General features: G+C 33.1%; 1 protein-coding gene across 1 annotated transcript in view; it reads left to right on the top strand.

Annotated features, from left to right (window-relative positions):
* Positions 1 to 3,241: 3,241 nt before the first annotated feature.
* MPP5 (Maguk P55 sub member) overlaps positions 3,242 to 26,773 on the top strand; it is a 30,679-nt gene continuing 7,147 nt past the window's right edge. Inside the window, exons 1-11 of the mRNA XM_051212212.1 lie at positions 3,242 to 3,324; positions 3,363 to 3,578; positions 10,473 to 10,876; positions 11,513 to 11,767; positions 11,923 to 11,998; positions 14,001 to 14,086; positions 16,055 to 16,132; positions 18,408 to 18,547; positions 19,258 to 19,757; positions 20,423 to 20,596; positions 25,988 to 26,224. Of these exons, the coding sequence (XP_051072364.1) occupies positions 3,309 to 3,324; positions 3,363 to 3,578; positions 10,473 to 10,876; positions 11,513 to 11,767; positions 11,923 to 11,998; positions 14,001 to 14,086; positions 16,055 to 16,132; positions 18,408 to 18,547; positions 19,258 to 19,757; positions 20,423 to 20,596; positions 25,988 to 26,224 (2,182 nt within the window). The 5' untranslated portion in view covers positions 3,242 to 3,308. The remainder of the gene's footprint in view (positions 3,325 to 3,362; positions 3,579 to 10,472; positions 10,877 to 11,512; positions 11,768 to 11,922; positions 11,999 to 14,000; positions 14,087 to 16,054; positions 16,133 to 18,407; positions 18,548 to 19,257; positions 19,758 to 20,422; positions 20,597 to 25,987; positions 26,225 to 26,773) is intronic.

Here is a 26,773-nt window from a genome sequence, read left to right as displayed (position 1 = left end):
TTCGATAGAGAATAATAGAAATTTTAATGCCTAGATTAACTAAAGGAGTAAATAGATACCTTAACCACAACTTCTAATCCTAATCGGAGACTAAGGACTAACCTTCGACGTCCAGACCTAGAGTGTGACATTTGCGCTTGCAGATGTGACTTAGGACAAAGTTGCTAGCTCTGCAACATGGATTGCGGTATATTACCCTCTTAGTTGCTGACCTACGTGTAGATTTGATTGTACATAAAGCGGCTCTGCACGTACCACCGTAGCGTAATTCTTATGTGTCCGATCGTATTAGAAATTAATCTCTAACACTTCACCTCTTGCCTATGGATTTACAACGCTATAATATTTATTACAGATACATACTGCAATTATTGGAAAGCAGTCCGCGTTTACTATGGGCCGCGTTTCTGTGACAAGAATTATATTGGGACACAATTCATCTGTCATTGAGTTTGTATCGTATGTTTTAAACCCAAGACTGCTAGAGTTTGTGTCACATAAATTCAGAGTGCTTTGAGAATTACTCGTTCTACCTATACAAGCATCGGAAGCATTGGCTTCCAAACCATAACTACCCGGGAACTCTGCCTCGCGAAGTTTGTTACGTCATTTTATTTTTGATTTATTAACTTAGAAAGAGCATTCTTCCACTAAATTCGATCCTAAAATAATCAATCTGGCCCAATATAGATACTAGAATTATGAATTTTTCATGCCTTAGTACAACCGTAGTTGCTTGATTCATAACCACACAGTCTTCAGAGCTAAGCATATAATAACCAAGAATAGGTACATTAACCTCTGAAAGCTTGGATAAAGTAAAAGAAGGTCGCTTAATCAAGATCACACGAGCATTATCACTCTTAGTCTTTACATAAAATATATTGTTTTATTGCAGACCCTAATGAGTTCTATAACGGTTATAACAGACATTACTGACTGTCAAGAAAGGATGATTCAGTATAGACAATTGTGTGACACATACTGTCATACAAAAACAGTCACAGTCAATAAGTGAATGACTAATAAGCTCAAACTGTGACTCAGTAAGAATGAATAAACTGGACTGCATGGAAGCCAGAACAACCCATGTGGGCATGACACAGTACTAGACATTATAATGACACTAACATTCAGTATTTGACCTCAGTAGCAGACAGAGATCACTACAGGTTTCAGGCCCACAATATATGGTGTGTTTCCGCTTCGACCCGTCCTTGTACCTGGGAGACTAACCATCCAGTAATCAAATACTGTGGTGCCTCAACGGATTAGTTGGTCAAAGACAAATGGAATAAGCGTAAATCCACTTTCCAGTCCTTAGTATTACCATTCACCACACAGTCCAAACGTAAACCATCACATTGCTCTCGACGGATCGATAGGAAAACCTGAAAGCTGTCACGGCGTAGAAAATGCTCTCAGAACTGGTGTGTCTAAAGCTGAAATTTTAGCAAACAATTTGATTGGGGTCTATTCGATGGTTATATGTATTAACACTTCCCATAGCCACACCACTGGGTTACCGGAGACTGGACCAATAGTTGTGACTGAGGAAGCTGTTCGTCAAATGTCTACTGGCCTTAAACCTGGTAAGTCACCTGGGCCTGATAAGCCACATCCACGATTACTGTTGTCCCTCGTGGACATTCACAGTATTGTTCAACCTATTGTTACTAGCATTCAACCCCCTGGGGATTAGAAGAATGCTATAGTTAGAAATATGTTTGAATATGAAAGAGAACAGATCATATCTAGCTACCAAGCTGCCAGTTTAACTAGAATTGCTTCAAGGTATCTGAGAACATAACTCGGGTTAAGCTGATTAGTGACGACGGATCATGCAGTCTATGAACTCTTGAAGAACACGGTTTTCAGAATAAGCGTTCTTGTTTAACGGATTTACTAGTTGGGAGCGGGAACTAAACAGACACACAGGATAGTGGTTTGTCTGTCGATGTGATTTCCATAGATGGTGGCAAAGCAGTTGATAATGTTTTATATTTATGGCCTGTGCAGAAGCTATTGAGCTTCAAAATAACAGGTGCAGAATAAGAGTGGATGATAGATTTTCTGTGTAAACAGAGACAAAGTGTGAGAGCAAGTGGGACAATGTCCAGACGAAGATCTTTTAAAAGGGTATGTCAAAGAATCACTTTAGGCTTCATTTTTTCCTCTACACCAGTAACTTATCAAGACTGTTAAAGTCGTCGGCACTTTTTCCAGAAACATCAATATCTGCAGGACAATAACTTGTGGGACTGATCATCTTGGTCTTCAAGCAAACTTATATGACTTAGTTAAGTTGTTCCAAAGCTAGGGCTTCGAAATTAATTCCAGAAACAGTGTGCTATTAATGTGTTATTAGTGTTATTAGTGACGACTTGTTCATTAGTTATGCGGTTCGGTTATATTGACATATGACAGCAACTTTCCCAAATTGACTTTTTCTGGGAAAAATTTAAGATCTGTGGAAAAGAACATGAAGTTTGTATTCATAATCAACGCAACAGTCTAAAAATTTAGAATCTGATTTATAATCGAATGTAATCTCTTTGATTCGCAACGACAGAAACACAGGAATGGAGGGTGAGGTAGCCATGTACTTCCAATGTTGCTCGGTAGCACATCAAATGCATATTCAAGAGTTTGTCAGTGTTGGCGAATCTTTATGGCGCTCCGTAAGATTGTCCAACACGTCGAAATTTCTAGTTAGAGGCATCTTTAATGTACCTAAATTCAAGCTTAATGAAGAGCCCCTTCAGTCATTGAACCTTTGCCGATAAGAGTGCAAACTACATAGATGTGACCTGATGACTCATATTATCCTAAAAACTTCCGGGAATTCCCTTTTAACGACTTATTAAGCTCAGTCCCGACACGAACGTCAGTGATAACACACAGAAACTGGAAGTAATATAGTAGAACGTACTGTAGGTACATCTTCTACTCCGTAAGAGTAGTCAAATGTTGGAGTTCGTCGCCAGCTGGGCTAGTCCAAGCCACTTCCCAGCAGTTCTTTAAGACAAAAGTGACATATTACTAAGGATTAAGTACAGTATCTTGCTCTACTTAACTAATTCCTTTTTCTTCATTTTGCCGTTTAATACACCTAGGATCTTACCAGTAAACATCGGTGATCCACTACTACTAGATACAGAAACCCGTTAAGCTAAAGTTTTTCCTATTTGTGCAGAGCTATTTGAACTATTGTGAATCATTTGATAATCTCATCGGATGAGCGATATTCCGAACGTTTGCGTTACTTTAAGGTGACGTTAGTGACTGTCTAGTATTTTATACTCGCTATGGAAAATCAGATGGGTAGGGTTTTTCTTTTTAAATTATCTGCCACAAAAAAGATAGAAACCTGGAGTTTTATGCAGAAGAAGTCAGGAAAAGGCAAGATTTGGAGAAAGAAAAGGAGGGAGAAAAACAATTCCTTCGTACCTCACTACGTGGGTCTAGTCGTTTGCGAGCTATTGAACAATACAGGAGAATCATTAGAAGAGATGAATCCAAGAAGGCTGAAGTAAATCAAGCATTTGAAGATGATTCAAAGGTTGAAAGTAACACAGGTTCGTTGATTGCTTATTAGTAATAACGTGGTATTTTGTGTTTAAGAACTTGGAATATTAGTACAGATTATTGTTGTGGTTAATTTTTCCTGGTGGATATGCTGGTCTACTAAATTCTTGTTATAAGTCTGGCTAAACTCGTCTGATTTGTCAAATTATTCTTATAAGAACGATATATCGTTGTGCTTCACAAAGTCTCGTCATGCAAGCTATTTGATTAACGGATTGCATTATAAAACAATGAAATTTGGTCATGGCTGAAGATTGCGAAACTTTCGCCGTGTAAGAATTTGCACTGAGAGTTGCTTACTTATTTCCGCTTATGTATTTAATCTATAATCCTTTTTTTACGTTGCAAAATGTGGACCACCAGTAGTTATGAGATATGAAAAATAGTCTAGGTTGTGTTTTCGAACTTCTTTCTGTATATGTGGACGTGTTTGTAGATATTTGGTATATTACAGACATAAGTAAAAGGGCTCTTTCTCACCTATTCAAACAATACTAAAAGTATGAACACAAGCGTGGTTTTTCGGAAAAACCCGTTCAGTATGCTCGTAAATAAATATAATTGAATCAGTCATTCTGAACGACGCTCCTTGAATAACGCACTTAGAATATGACGAGTCCAATTTATTGCACTGGTTTATTACCGTCTAATTACATCGTGAATGAATTATTTAAAAGCCTTGGTATATCAATAAACATAGTTCACATCTGAAATTTCTCAATGCATAATTCATCTTATTGAGAAAAAGTTATAGGTTATTGTGTAACAAACTCGTGGCCACGAATAATTTCAACTGAACTAAATACATACAGATAATAAAACAGTAGAAACTGACTCAATATAAGTACCGAACGATAATGTTGACACTAAGTTTTCATATGACCACGTCGAAGTTTATCCATATAAGATAGGTAGCATATGAGTTGGTCTATGTGGATGAAGTAATATTCTTGACGAAAATGTTGGTGGGTATTAAAATAGAGGCTTTTAGAAATTACGAGTGAATTAAATCAATAAAAACTTCAATGATTGGTAACTTTGGAGCATACAGTTTCATTTTAGAAAGGACGGGAGGCTAGGCGGTCTGTGTTAGTTCCGAAATGATGATCTCTCTGACGATCTAACTTTCCTTTGATATCATCGACGGATGGATCTCCAATAGCGTGTTGAGGGAATGAATCCCATTCGTTGATGATTCTGTAGCGGTAAATAAATCCCCAAGATAAATAGCTCTGTGAGTTTTCGACATTGGATGCTGACCAGATTAGTTTTAATGGGCTCACCTAGCTGAAGGCACTCGGGCATCCATCCGCACCAGATCACATGTGTTAACGCTGTGCTCAACATCTACCGCAATCGCTAGCCAGACTAGATCAGACAATTCCTATATATTGGCAATCGTCAAATACAACTTCTGATCTCCTCGATTTTGTCTTTTGATTTTTCTTGGTGGGTACTAGTTATATTAGAAGGTGCTATTGGTAAAAGCGTTATCAAACACTGACTACCTGTGCCATCTTCAACTCGATGGGAAAATCGATAGTCAACTGATAGGCAGTTTGTTCTGAGCTTGTAAACTTTCTTATGATGTTCTCGTAAATTATCTGTTTTGGAAAGTGGTGGTATATCATATGTAAATTTGTCACTCAGTAATTTAAGAACTGTGGTCAGTTCACCTCTATATCTCAATGGAAATAGGTTAAGTCAGTCGATCATCGTATGGGAGCTTTGCTATCTTCGGAATCAACTTAGTTGAGGTTCTCTGAACATTTTTCAATAGCTCACTGTCTTTTTAGGCAGAGGCTAACCTGATGAAACAAACACGTCTAACACTAACAAGTTTTGTTGATCTAATTCTTCATCAGAGTGCTATTTTGTCACTTAATTAGCAAAGGATAACAAATAGAATTATCGACAATTAAAAACAAAAAATTGGTTTCACACCAATCGCTTGACGTTACCACTGTTAGTAGATTAGGGCATGAACTCTAGCTTCAAGAGCTAACCGTTTTTTATTTCTCACTGAACTGTGAACATGAAGTAACTCGTGTAAAAGATTTATAATGCTTATCATAATAACACTGTAACATTCTTATAGATGATTAAAAACAAAACATATCTCTTCATTACTGTCTTGTGAACCACGTAGTGAAATGCTCCCAAATGTTGTTTACAAAGCTGAGAGGACGAAAAGCGAATGTTCGGCGCTTTAACGGGGTTGGTGGGCATAGAGAGTCCACCTAGAGGAGTTGTAAAACCCTGATTCCAAACCAATGGTGCACATGAGCTCCAGTATCCTGCGGGAACAAATAGCGTGTGAACCAATCGTTGGTCACCGGCTACCATAGGACTGCGTCTCCTTATGGTGCTCCACTGTCTTGTGGATCAGACCTTCAAGTCGAAGGCTCGGGGTGTGGTTCCCTAAGGAAACCACCTGCTTTGGTTTGTGCACCCGAGCAGTATCACAGCACTCACACATACCGAATGAAGTTTATGTGGAGCACATGTATTTGGTGCCTCCTTGTACCAATATCTATGTGTTAAAATAAAAATATAAAAAAACCACGCAGTGAAATAACATATGAATATTTGGAAAACGAGTTAGTTTCAGCTTGGTGACACAAGGTTTTAAAGATTAAACCAACTTCCAGCGAATGCAGGCGATAGCCGTAACTCAATTATAAGAATTTCATGTACATAATTCCCTTTGTTATCTTAAAAAGAGCAAGAACGAAGATTGGTGCAGAATAATATGTATTCATTTTATTCTGTCAGGTTTTCATCGGCTGCTTACAACCTATAATACTTTAAAATCAAAGTCATTACAGGTATTAACATATTTATGAATACGGGGATGATTGGAGATGAATATGTGTATCATAATGTATCGAAAGTTCCGATAACGTTAATAAGGTCATAAAAAGTTTGTTTTGGATAAATAAAGTTTGGGAGGGAAAGTTCCAAAACATTGAAATAGTGATTATAAGTCATGGATTTAACAAGCATCAGATAATTATGTAATGAAGCAACCAAAAACATCTTAGTGGTAATAAAGAAAGAAATGAATTGAAATCAATCAGTTATGTATGGAAGAAAAATGACAGAAAGAGTTGAAATAATGAATGACGTTATAAGTAAAAAGGGGCGTTGAGTGTTACCTGGGCAAAGAAAGATTTATTACTGTCTCTTTTTGGATACATAGATCTGGTTTGAGACGTTTGTTTGCTATCGTTTCAGCAAATTTTAAAAGATTGGAGTTTGATTGCTTATTAATTACCTTGAAAGACTTCAGTGTATCGACTTTATTGCCTGTGTCAAGGAGATGTTTTGAGATGGCACTACCGAATGCTTTTAATCCAATCAACCTTGCACTTTTCGGACTACGTTCTTTGAATCAGACGCAGGCTTTCCTTTGTGTTCTACCAATGAAACTGCTTTGGCAGACACATGAAAATTTGTATACTTAGTTGGTGGTAACAAGAAAAGGATAACTATCGACCTTTGATTGTGTTGAAGATCCCGTTATTTTGGACAAGGCAATCAGTTTAGCCGCAGGATAAGTTCTTTTCAATGCAGTTTTTAGTCTCATATTGATTGACCCTGTGAAATCATCACCTTTGAATTGAAGTTGGATTAAAATATGTTTTTTTACTTACTGTAGTTTCTTCAGGTTTTTTATCTTCACGTTTTTGATACTTCAGAATAAATTTCAGTTGGTATCCGTCGTTCTTTTAACAGCTTTTAACATTCATTACTGCTTTTTCTTCTATTGTATCGGCAGTACGTAATGTTTTTTCTGTGAAATAGTGTTTTAACAAGTGATTTTTGTAACTGATTGGAAAAAAGTTACTGAAATTGAGACAAATCTCACTCATTTGTCTTTCTTATAAATTGAATGTTGAACTGTGCCATCCTTCCTTCGTTTTATTGCGATATCGTGAAAATGGAACTTGTTTCCATTTTTATGGTCCATAGTAAAACGGATATTTGGATGGGCCTTGTTGAAAAGTTTTAGCAGATTTGTTGCATGTTGTTGATTATTACATACGATGAAGGTATCATCAACATACCTCGAATAATACATCATTCCATCAATCGCTTCTTTGAGCTTGGTTCTTTTGAGATCAACCATGAAAATATTTACTTGTACAGGACCTAACGGACTTCCCACTGCTACACTATCAGTTTATGGGTAATATGATATTGTTGGACTGGAACTGAACATCTTTTGTACATATGATTAACAGTCGTTTGAATTATGATGCTGGTAGAAGTAGAATGTCAGAATGCTGGCAAACCATGTCTAGGGTTTCAAGAAGTGCTATTTTTGTAAACAGTGATGTCACATCAAAGGAAACCAAAAAGTTACCATCAATATTTATGCGGTTCATACTGTTAGCAAATCCAAATGATTCCTTTAATTTATAACTGGCTAATGGTTGATGGACTGGTTTTAACTTATCCGCTAACCATCGTGCAACTTTGTGTTAGGGTGAATTGAAAATTGACAGAATACGTCTAAAAGGAGTACCTTGTTTATTTATTTCTGATAAACCATAAATATGGGGCATACGAGACCCACGAGGTCGTAGGCTATTGCAAGTGGAGTTATCGATTATCTTTTTCGGGAGAACGATGAGTAATTTCGCGATTCTTTTCTCAGTTGAATCAGTTAGGTCCTTGGTACATTTATTTAACTTGAATCTTATGTGGTCACTTAAAACGGATTTCATCTTAAAGACATCATAATTATAGGACCAGAGAACTCATATAAGAACCGGACACTTTCATCGTAGATGTAATTCTGTATAGTTTAGATGGGTTTAAAATTTTTTAATGGGTATAATCGATCATTCGCCTTTCGAAAAGCCTCAGAGTTTACATGTTTTTCTGTGGCTGAACTTCGCAACAAGATTACGGTCTGCCTGAAAAAATCGTGAGCTTTCTTAACTTTGAAAATAGCAAGTAGAGGATAGTAGATAACGCAAGCATATTCAGAGCTGACAGTAGTTCATATTAAATTCAAGATAATTGAATTCAGTCAACCTTATATTTTATGGTAACTTAAACTCTAGTTCAACTTCAAACTAGCTGATAAAACTTTGTGATTTATAACTGGTAACGCTCCTATTACTTTAAACTTAATGATAACTCATTAAAATGATTGTCTTGAATATTTTTCACTAAATATACTGTAAAGCAATAGAACTGTTTTATTACACAAAATGTCAAATACTTTTTTTGTAGTAATCTTACTTAATTTTGAACTTAAACAACAGATTATCATAATGCTTTAATTTAACCGTTGTATTAATAAGAATAAAGAGGGTAACTAATGAAGGAAACAGAAAAATAGAATCACAGTTTTTAGGTGAAAAAGATAAAACTTATGTAATATTTGTTTGTTTTTCAAGTACTAAATATTTTGTCCCAAAATGATATACAGAACATTCACGCAATCATACAATGAAGAATGACTGAGAAAAGTAGTATATATGTAGTTATACCTATATATATATCAGTGTTTCGAGCTAGAACATATATGGATAAATAAGTTATTCAAATTGTTATTGATGATCCATGCATATTATTATTCTAACAGCAAAAGTTTATTTGCTTGTTGTTTTTTCTTTCGGTGTTGTTTTAATGAGTGTATTGAGGGGTTGTCTTGTGACTTCATTATTCTTTAGTACTTTGCGTAATAACAACTTTCGGAATCCACGAAGAACTTGTTGTTTGCCACAAGCAGAATACTCCTGACTAGTTGTTAATCTACTCAGTCATTCAATTGCTTGTTATTATGATAATTATTGACACAATTCTGCTACAAATCCCACCTTTTGCGTTTAGTGAGTGAAAAATACTTCTTAGATTGGTAGTGATGGTCAATATGATCGCACAACCTTATATGTATAGGCATAATTTTTCCTGGCAAATAGGTATCGACCAACAGGTCTTTATGTGAAAGACCAGTCTGCAGACGCTCAATTATATGAAGAATTAGTTTTAGTAGCAGGTCTGTGACGAAGTTAGACAAGAGTGATTCGGCAAATTTAAACATTTTGCAGCCGAAGAAATGTTAGTGTGGAGCAGCGACATGTTTCAACTTAAGAATTCGATAAATACTAAAGACGTAGTCTGAGATTACTTCCCTATCACTGATATCCTGGTTGTGATAAGTCTTGCAAGTTCAACAGATTTTATCGCCAAAATTTTGAGTGTTGTAATGTACCACTATTAAAATAATATTTTTGAGTACCACTCTTACAGCGTTAATTATGGGTCTACAGTAATATCATGACATGAATTGGACGTTTGCCGATTGCAGAGAGATGGAATAACATACCTTTCTTAACAATATGTCGGTGTCTTTATACTTAAACCATGTAACTAGGAGATGAATCTGAAGTTGTTTTATTAATAAGACAAATCCCTAAATCTTCGTTGTAATCAGAATTTAATTTATGATTGCAAGCACTTCATTTAATAACCTCCATCTCAGTATTATTATTGTCACCTTTTTATGATTACTTAGTGAGTATTTTTTGCAGTAACTAGGTTTTTTTTACAATATTTCTTACAATATACACATATTTATTTTGGTCGATTGCAAGAATAGTCTCTCTCTCACACTTATCTTGTTCTCTATAAATTGGACTTATGAGGTATTGGAAAGTAACTACTTACTACTGATCAGCAAATTGAATTACTGTACACATGTTAAACGCAAAACTCTATTTTTTAAAACATTTTATTTATAAAATTAGTATACATGTGGACGGTATAGAGCATACGAAATGAAAGAAGCTTACTTCATCTTACTATGATAGTTCTTCGTGCTTTATAAAATAACTATCTTTTGTTTATGATTTGTTAAATTTTAGAACTCATGGAACTTTTGTGCTATCTACGGACGAAGATGCCAGTTCTAAGAGATGAGAATGAGAATAAATTTCAATCATCAGATGTCACACTTCCAACAAACGAAACTACTTTGGATTCCGAAACAGAACAATGGGAGTGGCTTTTAAACGTTTTATCCGATCCAAGTTTATCAAAAGCATTTCTTATGCATGACAAAGTTGCGAAAGCTTATGAGACTTGTAAAAGTGTTATGCATCCTAAACCGAGATATCGTTGGCCTGTTTTAGCTGGATTGGCATACGACACGATGGAAGCTGTTAAAGAACAGTTATTAACTGCATTGAAGAATCCGGGTCAATTTGATGCGTTTACTCTAAATTGTATTTCCGCAATACTTAATTTATGCTCATCCCCTTTATTTCAGGTATGCAACATTACTATATAGTAGTGATATTAGTGTTTTAACTGTTGGTGAATACTTATCAAGTTTCTCAAATTGCTTGAATGTATTACGGTCTAGTAAGTAAATTTCACCAAAGTTGCAGGTATAGCATTAAATTAAAAAAAAGTTAATTGATTTGATGGTCAACTTTCATGGATTGATGTGATCACAGCATATATTATGTATTAGTTTATTTTTAATTCACTCCATTACCTGAATTGAAAGTGAATTAAGAATAGTTCAGGATATTATCAAATGTCATACTTTACCAAATCTAACAACGTACATAATATAACTTATTATCATAAGAAAGTACAGGTCATGTGACAAAATAGTTAAGTTACTATCCTAACGATAATTCTTGTAAATATGACATTTAATTTGGTTTTCATTGCCTTTGAGTTATACGATTCACATGAAGTTTATTGGACAGCTGTATGAAACCTCTTGGGGAATTACAGTCAGAATAATAACTTTATAATTTCAATAGTGTGTTGTCTTCTAAATAATTTACAATATACTAAAACGTTGTTACTGTTTAGTAAATTTTAAATTTCCACTAAACAATGAAATAATCATATGATTTCTAAGTTTCATTTAATATATCTTATTGTTTAGAACTTATTAATTGCTATGGATGGATTAGCAAATACATGGCTTTTTGATGCTGATGAAGATTTTGTTGCATCTGAAAGTTTTGACATGTCAGAGGATATCGATAGAAACTCTATTTCTAGTTCATATATTCAAAAATCTTCTGTCCCAGGTTGTTACGCTACACTTGCATACGATGATCAAGGTCGTGACTCCTATTCGGAACATGGAGTTAGATTAAAATATGTTATTCTTCAAAAAACTGGTAATGAATTTTTGGTAAGTCAGAAAAAGTTTGATTATAATAAATTCGCTCATGAAAATATGAAGCATAAATTAGTACATATTTTTCACTTTTTAAATTTACGAAAATGTTTATTTGTCGAATTCTCTTTTATAAAATTTACTGTTTTTATTTCCGTAATATTTGCCAGGGAGCTACAGTTCGTTTGGAAAGAAATTCAATTCTAATTGCTCGGATTGTTAATGGGGGTTTAGCTTGTAAGACAAGTAAGTAACCAATGTAAATAAATGTGCAATTATTTCCTTCGATATTTCAATGGATTTTAAAAGAAGATGGACATAACTAAGTTGACACAAATGATAGTTATGCTCACAGAATCGATCCTTAAATCTCAAGTGAATAGATTTTAAAAGATAGAACCATTAACTATTTAACTGAGTATATCTGAGAATATGTTACAAAATTTTTACTGTTATTTATAAGTAAACTATTCAGTTGAGATATTGTGACCTTTAGCTACTTATCAGATAGGAAACGAGTAACAAAAAATTGAAAAAAATATGGTGTTAGAGTAACTAATGTTCATTCATGTCTATTCATTGTAACAGTTATTTTTGATTGGTTTAAAGTACTCACAACTTAGTAATCAATATGTTATTGTTAACTAAACTAACTTTAAAAACTATTCAACCGTTAAAAATTCATCTAAGATACCACAATTGTTCAACTTTTGTAAACAATCTAAATTGAATATGAATTATAGGCTTTTTTTCTCAAATGACCCAAGATTAGTTGTAATCATACAAAGATACTATTTATAGTCAGCTCTATTCTCAAGCGTCTACCTGTGTATATCACCAGCCAAGTATTTAAATGACTAACAAACTAATTTCATTTTTTCTGTTTGTTATATCAATTTGTTTATAGTTATAATAACTCGAAACCTAGACCTAAAGTTTATTACATTGTAGCTAATGTGAATCAAAAAGTAATCATAGAGTAATGGTATGATTTTGGATATTCGTTACATGTTAGTTCTTCATAAATGTATATGACACTCATTATGAGTAGTGTGATCATCATATTACTGGTGAATTTGTCTTGGTACATTATGCTATCCTATTTATTTGAGTTGTTGTTTGCATAATTCAAGATGGCTGTTAATATCATAGTGATCAGTCAGTAATAAGTAGCAAAGGATCTAGTATAAATGTCTGTTTATTCAACTAACCGCAATGAAAATTAGCAGGAGCAGAATAAAATGTCCGTTGAAAAAAAATTGCACTACCTATGTTGGTAACAAATTAAACAAAAATAGTATAGTTCTAAAACAATTAGTAAAATCGTGGAGTAACCATCATCGGGTGAACCTCAACAGGGAGGTTCTAATTTCTGAAGGTGACTTAGATCAACGATCAATCACTTCGTATCGGCACAACTATTTGGTCCTTAACCCAATTGTGTAGAATGAAGTTTGTTTACACATTACTATATCTTTAAAAAATGGTGGCTCGAATTTTGCATAAATATCACTTGATATCATAGGAGGTTTTTGGAGATTGTTGGATTTCGTAGTTTACATGCGAAACATTGGATACTGAACCAGCGGTCTAACGGTTAAAAGCTATCCTCAGGACCCAAGGGTCCTGGGTCCAATATTCGGCGAGTTCGTGGGTGTGCACTATAAAGAAGTCTCATGCTAGAACGAAGTAGCTGTTGAATGCTTCTCAGGTTTTAATGGTTGTCTAGATAAGTCATTTCGTGATTTCAACCATGAAATATTACTTTTAGTTGTACTCTGATATAAATACTTTTAAGTATTAAGGATGATATTGGTTTTCTATTGTTCTTTCCTTTCTTATAAATAAAATAGAGTTTGTTATCCAAAGTTTCAGCGTTGGATATTCTCCATGACATCTCAGATGTAAAAAGACTGGTTAAAACCAACTTTGTTTTGGAGCTTAATGTACCTCTATCTAAACCTGAGTGTTTTCATACTTGTCGAGTGCTGAAGATTTCCGAATCAAGACATAGCATTTACTCGGTAGTTACGTAGTTATACTGAATGATGTTGAAAACCATTTCTTGTCAGTAAACGTTTTGACGTTTACAATTCCTTTGGAACTTAAAGACTTCATTTGTCATTCTTAATACCTCATTGTGGGGTGTATTGTGTTAAACATTCCAAATTCACATTACATTTTCACAACAAACAGAAACTTTTGAAATATTCACGTTTCCATTATGTTAAAATATTTTGTAAACTAGATCTTCTTCACGAAGGTGATGAACTGTTATCTGTCAATGGAATTGAACTAATGGGGAAAGATTTGAATACAGTATGTGATATTATGGTAAGCAATTTTATTCACAATACCTTTATGCAATGAATGAATCAGTTAAATATTTTCAAGGTTTCTTCAGCACTCTGGTTCATTTATAAATGGTAATATAATGGTGACAAACTAATTGTAGCTGATGATCATTAGTATTTTGCCGTCTAACTTTATAGTATATCTAAGCTAATTTTAATATAAATAAAGATTTTTCATATATATACGATTGTATAGCTTGATAATAAATTCGTTGAAAAGAGAACCCGTCGCTGAACTTCGTGTTTTTAATGTTTAAATGGGAATTATAGGTCAATTAACTTTTTTTTTGTGACTAATAAACGATATTTGTTAGTTGTTAGTAGCGAAATCTTCATATATATAACTTGTTAATAGAATTTGTCCACACTTTAATGAATGTTAATGTTTCTACTAAGAGTCAAACTGAACTTTCATCGCTTTGAAAAATACATTTTCATTCCTTTGGATGCTGAGTTAAAATGGATACCTCCAGTTTAAAAAGCATAATTGAACTTGGAATATTTGGGTTATGATTTCATAACAAAGTGTATGTCACTTTTTAATGTTCACGAAAATCGGTACTGAGTTGAACTCTCGATAAAGATAAAGATGTTTAATTGGTTGATGATGCATTCAAATAAGATAACAGTGTGGGGCAATCCGCTATTAGGATCCTTTCGTCAAACGTTCATCAAATAATTACAAGATATGAGTAAAAGGAACATTCAAACATTTCCAGATAGAATAAATACATTCTCAGGAACAGATAAGTTCACTCTTCTAACAATTAGCTTTGGGGATTAAGATGAAGCTATAATAGAAGGGTTGATAGTAAGGATAAAAATATTTTTAGGAAGTAAAGAAGGGATGTGATTGTAGCAAGCCTATTGTGATTGTGACCAAGGTGATCCCCTGCACTGTTTGAGGTGTTTGCATATGTATGTGTGGAGGTCATTCCTTGGTTGCTCACACCGTAGAAGAATGTTTCTTGAAGATCATGAAAGGGAAATTGGATTAGTATTAGTCTTGGCGACCTGGTAGTGTGACCACGGAGTCCAAGGGAAAACTGCTTGAGGTTGTTCACATATAGCTCTTTCTCAAGTAGTTCTTGATGTATTGTCCCCATACTTTAAAGGTCTTACCTCTCGAAGCGTAAATTAGTAAGGCAAGATGAGTTGTATTGATTTTAAGCCCTACCTTTTCTAGCCCATTCCTCTTGATGTAGGAAGGCAGCATCACCGTAAATGCTGTTTGTATAAAGTAAGGATGTCACTGCCATCATACATTAGTACAGTAGGTAGTAAGACTTTGCCTTCGAACTCAAAGTTTTTGCTTTTAGTCTTATCCCTTTTCAACCGACTTGCCAAGTATAGTAGGACCTGAAAGAATAAGTATTCCAGCCAATATAGCTCGATTTGGTCGTCACGATAAGTAAACATAACCGACCATCATGTCAGGGTAGCAATCACTCTTAGAAAATAATTAAAAATTGTCACTTTTTCATTTAATTTGGCTGTGTTTGTGTATTGGTAATAAGGGATCTTTTTAATTGATTTAAAGGTTAACATAATTAAGCTGTGATCATGTTTAAAGATGAAGTGTCTATACTTACATTGACTATATACAATAGAGATGAAGTAATTTACACCTAATAAGAAATTAGTAATAGAATAATACAGAAATAGCATATAATAGGATCGTCCGAATGAAACACTATAATGCTTAGTAGCATTTATTTAAGTGTGCTTCACTCTTATGTAATAAAGATGTTCACTCTGAATCCATTCATTACTCAACGTGAAAACAACGACATTTAATGCTCATTAGAAACTTATTGTCTTGAAATGATTATAAAAGGTTATTTTTCATTTTAATTGAATTTATGAAGCTTTGTTTCAAACGTATTAACTTTGTTTTACATCAAATGGTAATACATCTGTATTTAAAAAACAACAACTTCTATTTTAGGCTTCACTACATGGGAGAATTATTCTTCTTGTTGCACCGGCACTTGATCCATATTCATCAATATCGACTAAAGGAATTGTAAGTATGAGATAATTCTATATTTTTCTTATTATTATTATGATTAGGAACTTGTTAATAGCTTAATAATCTTGATCAAGACAACATTTATTTAGACGAATAAATGATTCTAGCAAATTCATCTTTAGTTCTTACGATTATAATTATTTAAAATTTGTTTGTGAGCACAGGTTAATAATTGAATACAAAGTTTTTAAACAAATATGTTGTGAGATAGTGAATCACTGAAAACCATAGTGGGTGTGTCGCTCAATTTCTTGGATTAGTTAAAGTTAGACATTAACACCATTAGGTGCCGGCTCGATGGTCTAGAGGTTAAGCGTTCACATGCGAGACCGATAGGTCCTGGGTTCGAACCTCGCGGGGGCGGGATCGTGGATGCGCACTGCTGAGGAATCCCACAATGGGACGAAACGGTCGTCCAGTGCTTCCAGGTTTTCTATGGTGTTCTAGCTTTAATTGACTCATGATCTCAACTATTGGAATATTTCATGTTAGATTTAGTGATGCTATTTGAATTATCAGATTAAGAAAATAGATAGAGAATCATTTTCGACTGTACGTTGTAGTGGTTAAAAATCAAGTAGTCTAATCATTGAACCATTTCTTTATGAAAGTATTGTCTTGTAATTCTCGACATTTATTATTTGTATAAAATAATGATTAAAAGAAGTGATGTGACAGGATGGGAAAAAAGTAGTGATCATGAATTTATATGATGCAACAATAAAATGTTCAACTATGATTTTTTAATTATATACTCTCCATAATGGTTTATCACAAGACATATTCAGCCCATAAACTCAACTGAAGTTTTGTTTGTATGTTCAGATTATAATATTAGAATACTGAATTTTATTTTTAACTCGAAAATTAAACTCTAACAATATGCAATCGAGTATTTTACTTACTTAAGACAGCCGAAATTTAGAAACGCAACCCGTTGGGTTTGGGGGAAACCGGAACCTCAATAAGGTTTGAATCAATACGCATCGCTCAGTACTCCTCTGTAATGAGGAACATCATCCAAATTTTAACCTGGTTTTATTTTTATTTTAGTCAAAGAAATTGCCCCTGATTTTTATCTAAATGAGAGATATATCTGTTTGTGATGTATTACATAATTAATTTTTTCATTTAGGGTTATGTTTTCTATTTCGAACCGAACTGTGCTAGATTGTAAAGGAAACTGATAGAATAACAAATGGAATTACTAAAAAGCAACCAAAACCGTGATAGTAGTTGAGTGTAATAGTTAGTGGGACATTCTTGGACCCAACCTTCTCTTCCAATTGCACGTATCATAATTATGTAATCAGTAGGAGGCAGAATTTCAAATTGAAAAGTAAATATTGGAAACCATATATACCAAATAAGAATTGTTAGTAGTAACTGTGTGTACACCAACTATTGAAATTCGAAGATAATGTGGGATAATTTTAGAATGAAAAAGAACAGAAGGAAACGATGGATTGTAATATCAACTACTAGTAATCAGGACAGACAACAATTATTTTAATAAAAATATCCATTTATTTACATATAATACTTACTTTCACCAGTTATCTCTCGTAGAAAAGTGTAGGCCGACCAACAACACTCTCTATCCAACTCTGTCCTGGGCCATTCTTTCCAGTTGTTTCCAGTTGCTATTCATCCTTTTGATATTTCCTTCTAATACCCGACGCTGTGTTTTCTTGGGTTTGTCTCTTTTTTGTTTCCTTTCAGGAGTCCAAGTTAGGGCTCGCCTCGTGATGCAGTTTGATGATATGCGCAATATGTATCCTATCCACTTCTATAATATTTTTCTAATTTTCTCTTCATCTGAAAGCTGTTTTTTTCTCTTCCACAGAAGTCTATTGTTGATGGTATCCAGACAAATTTACATATTTCTTAATCCTTAATTCCACTGAAAAAACGATTTTTTGAATAGATCCATTCTCTCAACTTAGTGTTTTAAGTGTTCTAACGGAAATCACGGAATTTTCTAGATTACAAAATCATCAATTTAGTGGTTCAGTGAATTGAATCTATTCACTTCATTATTCACGTATAAATACAAATTGTATAAATTAAAACTATTCTGCTGATAAGTAATGATATTCGGTTGATGTTTCGAATTTCAGAACTGACCTATCTATTACCAATTTTAGGGTTTGTTTTCAAATTTATTTGTTTTAATTTACCTGGTGTTGTTTGTGTCAATAAGTTTGATGATTTTCGTTCTATTATGTGTATATTCCTGATCTCTGTGTTTACGTCGTTTATTTGACAGATACATCTACGTGCATTATTTACTTATGAACCCACTGACGACCGTTATATAGCATGTAAAGAATTGGGTTTAGGATTTACCAAAGGAGACATTATACACGTTACAGGCAGGAAAGATCCAAATTGGTGGCAAGCTTATCGGTGAGTTAGTTATGTTTTTGTTAGATGTATAATATCTTGATATGATCAATTATTTGTACTTATTCATAACTTCCAGATGTTAGTAGACATGCGTTTGACTCGTAGTGATGATTTAGTTGGTTATGTGTGTATATATGGGAAAACATGTGATAGTTATCCGCCTAGATATCTCAATGAAGAATAAGGCAACGATTTATGATCCACCTATATGGGACAAAAATACTTCTGTTTATTAGGGATATTTACAGAATCACTTGTGTGTGGATGATTAATTTGAGAATGTATATCAAACCTATGGTAAGTTGATGAATCATAATAACTATTATCCTTTACCGATGACTCTATCATCTGTTGGAAATCGGATATATCCCATGTATTATTGTAATTTTGAATGTGTTTAGACATAGCTACTTCAAAAATTAATATGCTAAGGTTAATTCAAGGAAATAACTGGCTTAACAGCTAACAGATTATTTGAGGTATTCTTGTCTAATGTGTCAAGTGAAAGCACAGCTCAGCGTTTTGTCATTTCAGTATTTTGCTTTAGTTAATTTAGGTTTATGGTAAAAAAAGGTCTTCAGGTTGTTCGTATTTTGTTTATGTTGTTACACAAAATATATCAGTGTTTAATGTTACTTATTAGTAATATTTTTTCATGACTAATTCATTCGTTTTTATTCTATGTATTTTTTATGAATCTATTATTATAGGAGTGATGAAGAACGTGGTTTGTCTGGTGCAATAGGAACATTAGCTGGTCTCATACCTAGTCCAATTTATCAACGTAATCGTGCTATATTACGCTTAAAATATTGGTTAACTAGTGGAACTGAAGACATTGAATTGGAAGAAGATTCAACAGACTCTGATTCAACTGGATCAACTGTTAATAAAGCAGAAAAGCCTACAAATAAGTCGAAAGAGAAGAGGTTTTTGGGAATAAAATTTCCAACACTTAAAAATGCACACTTTGGTAGTAGATCTATCTCACCATCAAGTCGAGATACTAATCAAACTGATTCAAAAAGTGAACTGACATCTGTGAATACAAGTGAAGGTGATTTAACGGATGGAGTTGTATCTACACCGGAAGATGATTCACGTTGTGTAATGAATAGTACTGTGTTAAGTTCAGCTTATGGTGATCGTATGTCTGGTTTAACAAAACCTACTGATCTTTCCTCAGCTAATGCAATCAATGAATGGTCAGGTTTGTTTTTTGTTATTATTTATTCTAATTGATAAGTGTATTTCTTGTTGGTGAATCGTTGTTGTTTGGGTCGAGCGATTTACTCATGAAATTTTTATTGACTTTATATGGATCATCAACACAAATTTTATTGACTAAAATATGCAACTCAGAAAATGAAACACAATAGAAAGTGATTTTATATAAATAATGCTTGATTTAAGATAACTAGATATGCCTGTAATGAAGTCTTGTACTTACAGATACCTTTGATATTTTTCAGTATATAGGTATTAACTTCGGCGAAACTATGTACTCGCTTTAGTAATAAGAAAACACCATCAGTTTTCAAAGTAATTGTCTCAAAATATCAAACTAAAGTATCGGGGAGCTGATGTATGATTTATAAAAATAGTTTAAGCATTTTAAATATAGGTAATGTGCTAGGTTCGACTAAAAGAGGTTAATCTTACTTATTAATATAACAATAATAAAAAACTATTAACGTTTTAACTGTTTTTCATATTTTATTATGAATATAACTGGAAACAAAGTTCTTGTGAAATTCACAGATTTATGTACAACCGAACAGTATGAATGATATACTTGTAGAGACTGATCAGTGATCACTAGGAAGTAGATGATCTCGGAGAATCAATATCTTCTGTCTTAATTTCCTTTATTAGCTGCTGGACCAGTATGGGGTCAACATGGTTATGATCTTCGAACTCTACGTGCACGTCGTAAACGAAATAGACGGAAACTCTCTTCAACAAATAGATCGTCTCCATGTCTAGAAGGTTTAAGATCCTGGAAAAAAGATAAAAACCATGGCGAGTATTATCCATCTCTTGTTCCTGGTAAGTGTTTTGTTAGTAAGTTGGTAATTATTTTGTTCAACTTTGATCTAAAACTAAATATTTAATTGTATTTTAATTAATAACTCTTGAGTTAGCTATATTCATTTAAAGATTTATGTAGATAAATTCTGGAATTTTAAACGTCACAACGTTTGTGAATTTTGTCACACGATTTCTTACTAATTTCGAAATTTATCCTGACAACTACCAGAAATATGGAGTTATCTTTTTTTAACCGTATGAGTAGATCTTTAGTTATTTACATAATTACAACTTGAAGTGATTTTCACTTTTGTGAGATGTATTTATGCCTTCTTGTTATTTACATAAGTGAATCCTTTATCGGTTTCATTGTCATTTCAATGTTATCACCACTACTTGTACTGTAGCAAACAAAAACTCAGGGGGGAAAAACCGATTTATTGTTTGATGCAAAATCACACAGTGGTTAGTAAAATATGAAAATCATGCACTAAATACATCATTTGCACATCTTTGCGTTATCCTTTACATACTCTATTATTCCTGTAATTCTGTTGTTATTCTGATTGTTCTTCGATTTCTTTTTTGTTCTCTTCATTTCAATGCTCTTCTGCCAGGCATTCTACTTCCGACTGATGTTACATACTATTTATATCTCAATATAAGTAGCATACACCACCATACCATAGTATTTTAATTTTTACTCCTTATCTGTTTGGTTAATTTGTCCACATTTACTTAAATGCCCAAATGTATAGTCATTTATTGATTATTATTGGCTAGAATGATTATGTGGAAACGTTTGTACAGTTAAAAAGCAATTTTAATTACACACTAACTTCAGCTAGATAATTATTGAAAAATCTATTAAACAGTGAGCAGTTGTTGTATCCTGGATTAAGGTCCTTTTAGAGCAATACACACCCTACATCTCACATGGGATTAAATCTAAGATCTTTTAGTTTTATGGTAAATAATCTTATGACAAAATCCAATAATCCACACTTTATGAATTAAATCAATTTACGACTGTCGGTCAGTCATAAACAACATAGAGCCTGGCACAAATGTGTGTTGGTCCAAGTTGCCATACCACATGAGCACAACGAGATTGCATTAACAAAATAAATAAGAAGAGTATCGAGATAATACATTTCAATGATAATTGGAAAGATCAGAGTTTGAGAATACGTTTTGAGAAGACAGAATGAAAGGATATGCATGAAGGAATACTGAAGCTCACAATCTAGGGTAAAATAAGAAGTAGTTACATCTTCATCCGTAATCGATTCTGAACCATGTCACCTAACGTCTTCAACTACTGATCACGGTCATCATGTTGACAGCATAGTCTTAATTCAGCTTCATTGGTATGTTACAGTTTCAATCCCGTATGATACCCAGCTATATACTGTTGGAAAGTTTAAAACATACAATAAAACAACTGTTCAATTCTCTCTAAGTTCTAATTATCTTGAAGCCTTTATCGGTCCAATTACAGTCAGATAGATTAATTAATAAAATGCTTTTTCATAGCTCTCAAGAATTTTTTTCAATGCTAATCTTTGCTGAGGCACTTTTTCTATCTACTATATTATGTTTTAGTAACAAACATACATCTAGTGGATTAAATAGTTGTCTAAAGCTTATATGCGTGTAATATATCGATTGGCTTTTCAGATGATACTAAAAAGGCACCTATCTTTAACTAGTTATACATTGATCAATAAAGATATATGCAAATTATTGTAGTAACTTGTGTCCATTTATTTATGTATGTATATGAGTTAGCTTTTGATTGCTTGTGATATTCTTTAGTAGTCATTGTTTAATAACTATATTCAACAAATAATTTTCTTAATGTTTTTTTGTTTGTTTGTATTTACTATACTGACTATTTGTACGTTGGTGTACAGTTTGTTATGAGTAGTTTACTTTCTGAAATTTGTACTTCTAACGTGTAATACATTAAATGGAATAAGAGACTAAAGTGATAACTTGGAGTTGAAAATAAGGACAAAAAACAATCACTCTGATTTATAAACAAGCAATCAAGTGATTTTAGACATGGACTGATAGTAATTAGAAAACCACTTGGAAAAAACGTGTTTTCACGATAATTTTGCTTACTGCAAGATTTGTAGATTCTTGTTCTGATCTCTGGCATGATCGTGAGTATAAATTATTAAGGAGTGCAACACTTATATGAAATAGTTATTTAGTGCCTTCTGGTTCGAAAAATAGCTTATCAGTTGATGCCAGTCTAGAACTTAAACCAACTTCAAATCAAGTCATTTTTTGAATGTTAATTAGTCAAGTATTTGTATAAACATTACGGTGTAACAGATATCGTTTAATTACAAACAATAAAGGGAAATTTTTATATTTCTTATTTACTTTAACTGATATTGATTAAGACTTCACGTAACCTCTTGGAAATGTAACTAAAATTTTTTTTCTGTAAGCTGTATGACACTCATCCATTTATATAGGCTGAGCTCTTTTGTAACTCTACAAATTGCCTACTAAAGATGGCCTTAACTACCCTGTCAATCTCTAGAAAGCTGATTTCGTTAACGACTGACATTTTCTTGGGTAATTTTGTGGTATACAGAAAATTAAAAACTGTTTTAGAAATAATTCTAAGTTTGCTTTAATGAACATGGATATATTTGAAAATAGGTGTCTTATCTTGGAAGTCAACAAAAATCAAAATAAATGTCAGTGAGTTATAGGATCAAATAAGGAAAAAAATCCATTCAGACATTGAATGAAAAATTTCTCTTTTATAATATCATTTACTCTAGCTATACAGGTGTATTCATATTAAGTTAAAAAGTATTGTAATCTATAAAAAGAAGGATAACGTAAAAGCTGTCCGGAAATTTCATATGTCAAAAGAGAAGTGCCCAATGATCGAGAAGTTAAAAGAGAAAAAAAATGAAAATAAATATGTGGAAGATATTTTTCTGCCTTACAATTATAAAATTGGAATTATCTAAGTGATAATGGCAACTAACTGAAAGCTAACAGAAAATCATTAGAATTTGTTATGTCCGAACAAAGAATAAGTGAATGTTAACTGCTAGGATCTATTTATGGACTGTTATTGTATATATATGTATTCTTATTGTATAATTATTAAATACCTATATTATAAGTATATTCATATTCATTTCATTATAGGTTTCTATTTGACTTACTATTCTTAAGTTATTCCCACACACTCACAGCCACTTTTGGCTTGAATTTGTATAATTGTTATTTTCTATTTTATAGTATGATGCGGTCTGATTTATTTACTTACTTTCTCCTGTTACCCCTCATGGAGGAGAATAGACCTCTTACTAGCATTCTCCATCCAATTCTGTCCTGGGCAATCCTTCCTAATTCTTTCCAGTTGCTGTTCATACTTTCCATATCTGATTCCCGATATAGTGTGTCTTTTGGCCTTCTTTTTTTCCGCTTTCCTTCAGGATTGCAAATTAGAGCTTGTTTCGTGATGCAGTTTGATGATTTCCTCAATCTGTGTCCTATACAATTCCATCATCTTTTCCTAATTTTCTGCTCAGATGGAAGTTGCTTTTTTCTCTCCCACAGAAGGCTTTTATTGATGGTATCCGGCCAACGGATATTCATTATCTTACGTGGACAATTGTTTATAAATAATTGTACTTTTTTGATGATTATTGTAGTAGTTCTTCACGTTTCAGCTTCGTACAGTAGGACTATCTTGACGTTCGTGTTAACAATTGTGACTATGATATTGGCTGTCAGTTGTTTTAAGTTCCATATGTTCTTCAACTGTAGGAATACTGTCCTTGTTTCGCTAATCCGTGCCTTTACATTTACATTTCATAGACTTAGAAAGTCTGTTTCACATAATTCATACTTTAGTTACTCTTTTAAACCCAATTTTCATGAAAAAGATTTTCATTCGGACTGCCTATGACCTCTTAGGCTGTGGTTTCGGTTTTAGGTTTTTATCAGTTAACCTGAATGGATTGTGATTTTTGATGAATACATCTATCAAAGTTGAAATATTTCGTTGTTTATCGTGTCGTCGAATCATAGTTTATTGACTCTCGGAAATAAAGAGTGAATTAAATCTCTCTTTCTGCTCAATGGAACCGAACTTTGGAAATTCGTATATTGATAGTTCTACATTTGTTTTTTATGTATGAATCTTTGTAGGGAGACCTTTGACAATTTTAATAAAACATCAAGAAGATGAAATTTTTTGTTTATACGTTGTTCGATAACTTTTTCAGACACTTTAAATGAACAGTTATCTCTCATACATTGGTTTTTATCATATTATTTTCCCCTAACTTCGCAATCGATATAGAATCCTTTTATGGCATCTAAAACTTCAAAATAATTTGCTGTGTAATAGGCATTTTTCAGTAGCTTTAAATATGAGTATATAGTTTGCGTAAATGACATCAAAAAGAATTCAACAAGGTTATTGATTGATTATTTACTATGTTTCTAACATACTTTACTTGTGTGAATAGCTCTAATAAGTTGTTTAAGTTGGGGGGCATGAATGCGTAACTACCGAAACAATTTAACATTTTTAAATCAAAAACACTTGAAAGATTTTAAAGAGAAATAATGGTGTTTTTATGGTAGAAATGGTGTATCCACAGGACTAAGCAATCTCAGGGCATCTTGTTTACTGCGTGACCTAAAGTTCTTAGTCTCATTGTTTTATGGAGTCGTGTGCATTCAATGCTGAAGAGTCTCAAAGTAGAAGTGCTGTAATTCCTAAATTTTCTGTAATTCCATGGCTCAAGTCGATTCTCTCTGAAAATTGCAGTAATAATATACTTAAATCTCTACATATTAACTCATTTACTTGTAACATTAATATGTAGTGTCGAAAACTTTTGTAGCACTGGCGAGGTGATTAGAAGTGAATTTCAAGAAAGCATTTACACTCACTCATCATGTACTTTATAATTGTATATCCTCGTGTTTATCGTCTCGTTATCTAGTGTTTTTCATTTGTTTCTACTTTTTAGAATTTATCAAATTTCTTTTTTTGTACTAATGAGTAGTGTGACAGTTTAAGTTAAAAAATCAAGCCCAAACTAGGTTTTCAGCTAACATCACTACTTGCAGTAATAATAATGATAACAGTAGTAGTATTGTTCATCAGTTAATCATAGAAAACTTAATAATTAGTTACAGTTGGACCAAACGTGGGTGTATAGTATTCAATTCCGAATTGAAATTAAGTTAGTGCAGAGAGTAAAAACACTACGTTACGAATGAACTTTTATGTAAGAATTCCTGATTGATTTATTTAAGCTACCACTTTAAAACTGCACTCCTATGCCTTTTTTCGCCGGCATCTTATATTAGTTTTGAGTGTTAAGAGGTAATTCTCCTTCTTACTTTCAGTCCCAGATAATGAATTACAGTCGAGTGATGATCCTGTGGCATGGTTAGATAAAGAAGTTGCTCGTGGTTATATGATCCATTATAGTTTATGGACTTATGAACCTGTCGCTCAGTATATCCCACAACCACTTCGTAGACGGCCACTTGTGTTTGTTGGGCCAGCACATGTTGGACGGCAACAAATTTTACAGCATCTCATTCAACGAGAACCTGATCGATTTTTTCAAGCGGCTATTTGTAAGTCATTTTGTTGTCTTTTTCTGTAGACATAAATTTTTGTCAACAAAAATATTGATCTACGGTAATTATTTTGACAAATAGGTATTTAATGCTTTACAATTTTAGCTACTTGACTACATGTTATGTATGATAAAATACAAAATATTTTCTGAAAACACTTGAAACTTCAGAGAGTATTACATCATGTGTTTATAAAAGATCTCTGCTATGCACACATACTATGGCTATCAATACTATTATACATGTCTGAATATAAATTATAGTGAGATACTAGCTTCTAAAACCTTTATTCTTGTCACTTATATAGTACCCTTTCAGACGAATAAACTTCATTAGTTAAGCAGCAAATGTTATTTTGTAACGTGACATTTATTACAAGTAACACATCTAGTTTTGAGTTTATCACTGTTCTTTCAAACAGTTTCATTTCGAAAATCGTTTGTGATGATGATGCTAACAGTGGTTGAATAAGTATGATAGTTGACCGGCTTTTAGCATAAAATATAAATTACATTATAGTATCTGTTAATGCTACTCCAAAGAAAT

Source organism: Schistosoma haematobium, chromosome ZW, assembly GCF_000699445.3.
Source record: "Schistosoma haematobium chromosome ZW, whole genome shotgun sequence".
In the NCBI taxonomy this organism is placed as follows: domain Eukaryota; kingdom Metazoa; phylum Platyhelminthes; class Trematoda; order Strigeidida; family Schistosomatidae; genus Schistosoma; species Schistosoma haematobium.
Note: the sequence above shows the minus strand (reverse complement) of the source record. Positions and strands in the feature narration are given on the sequence as shown.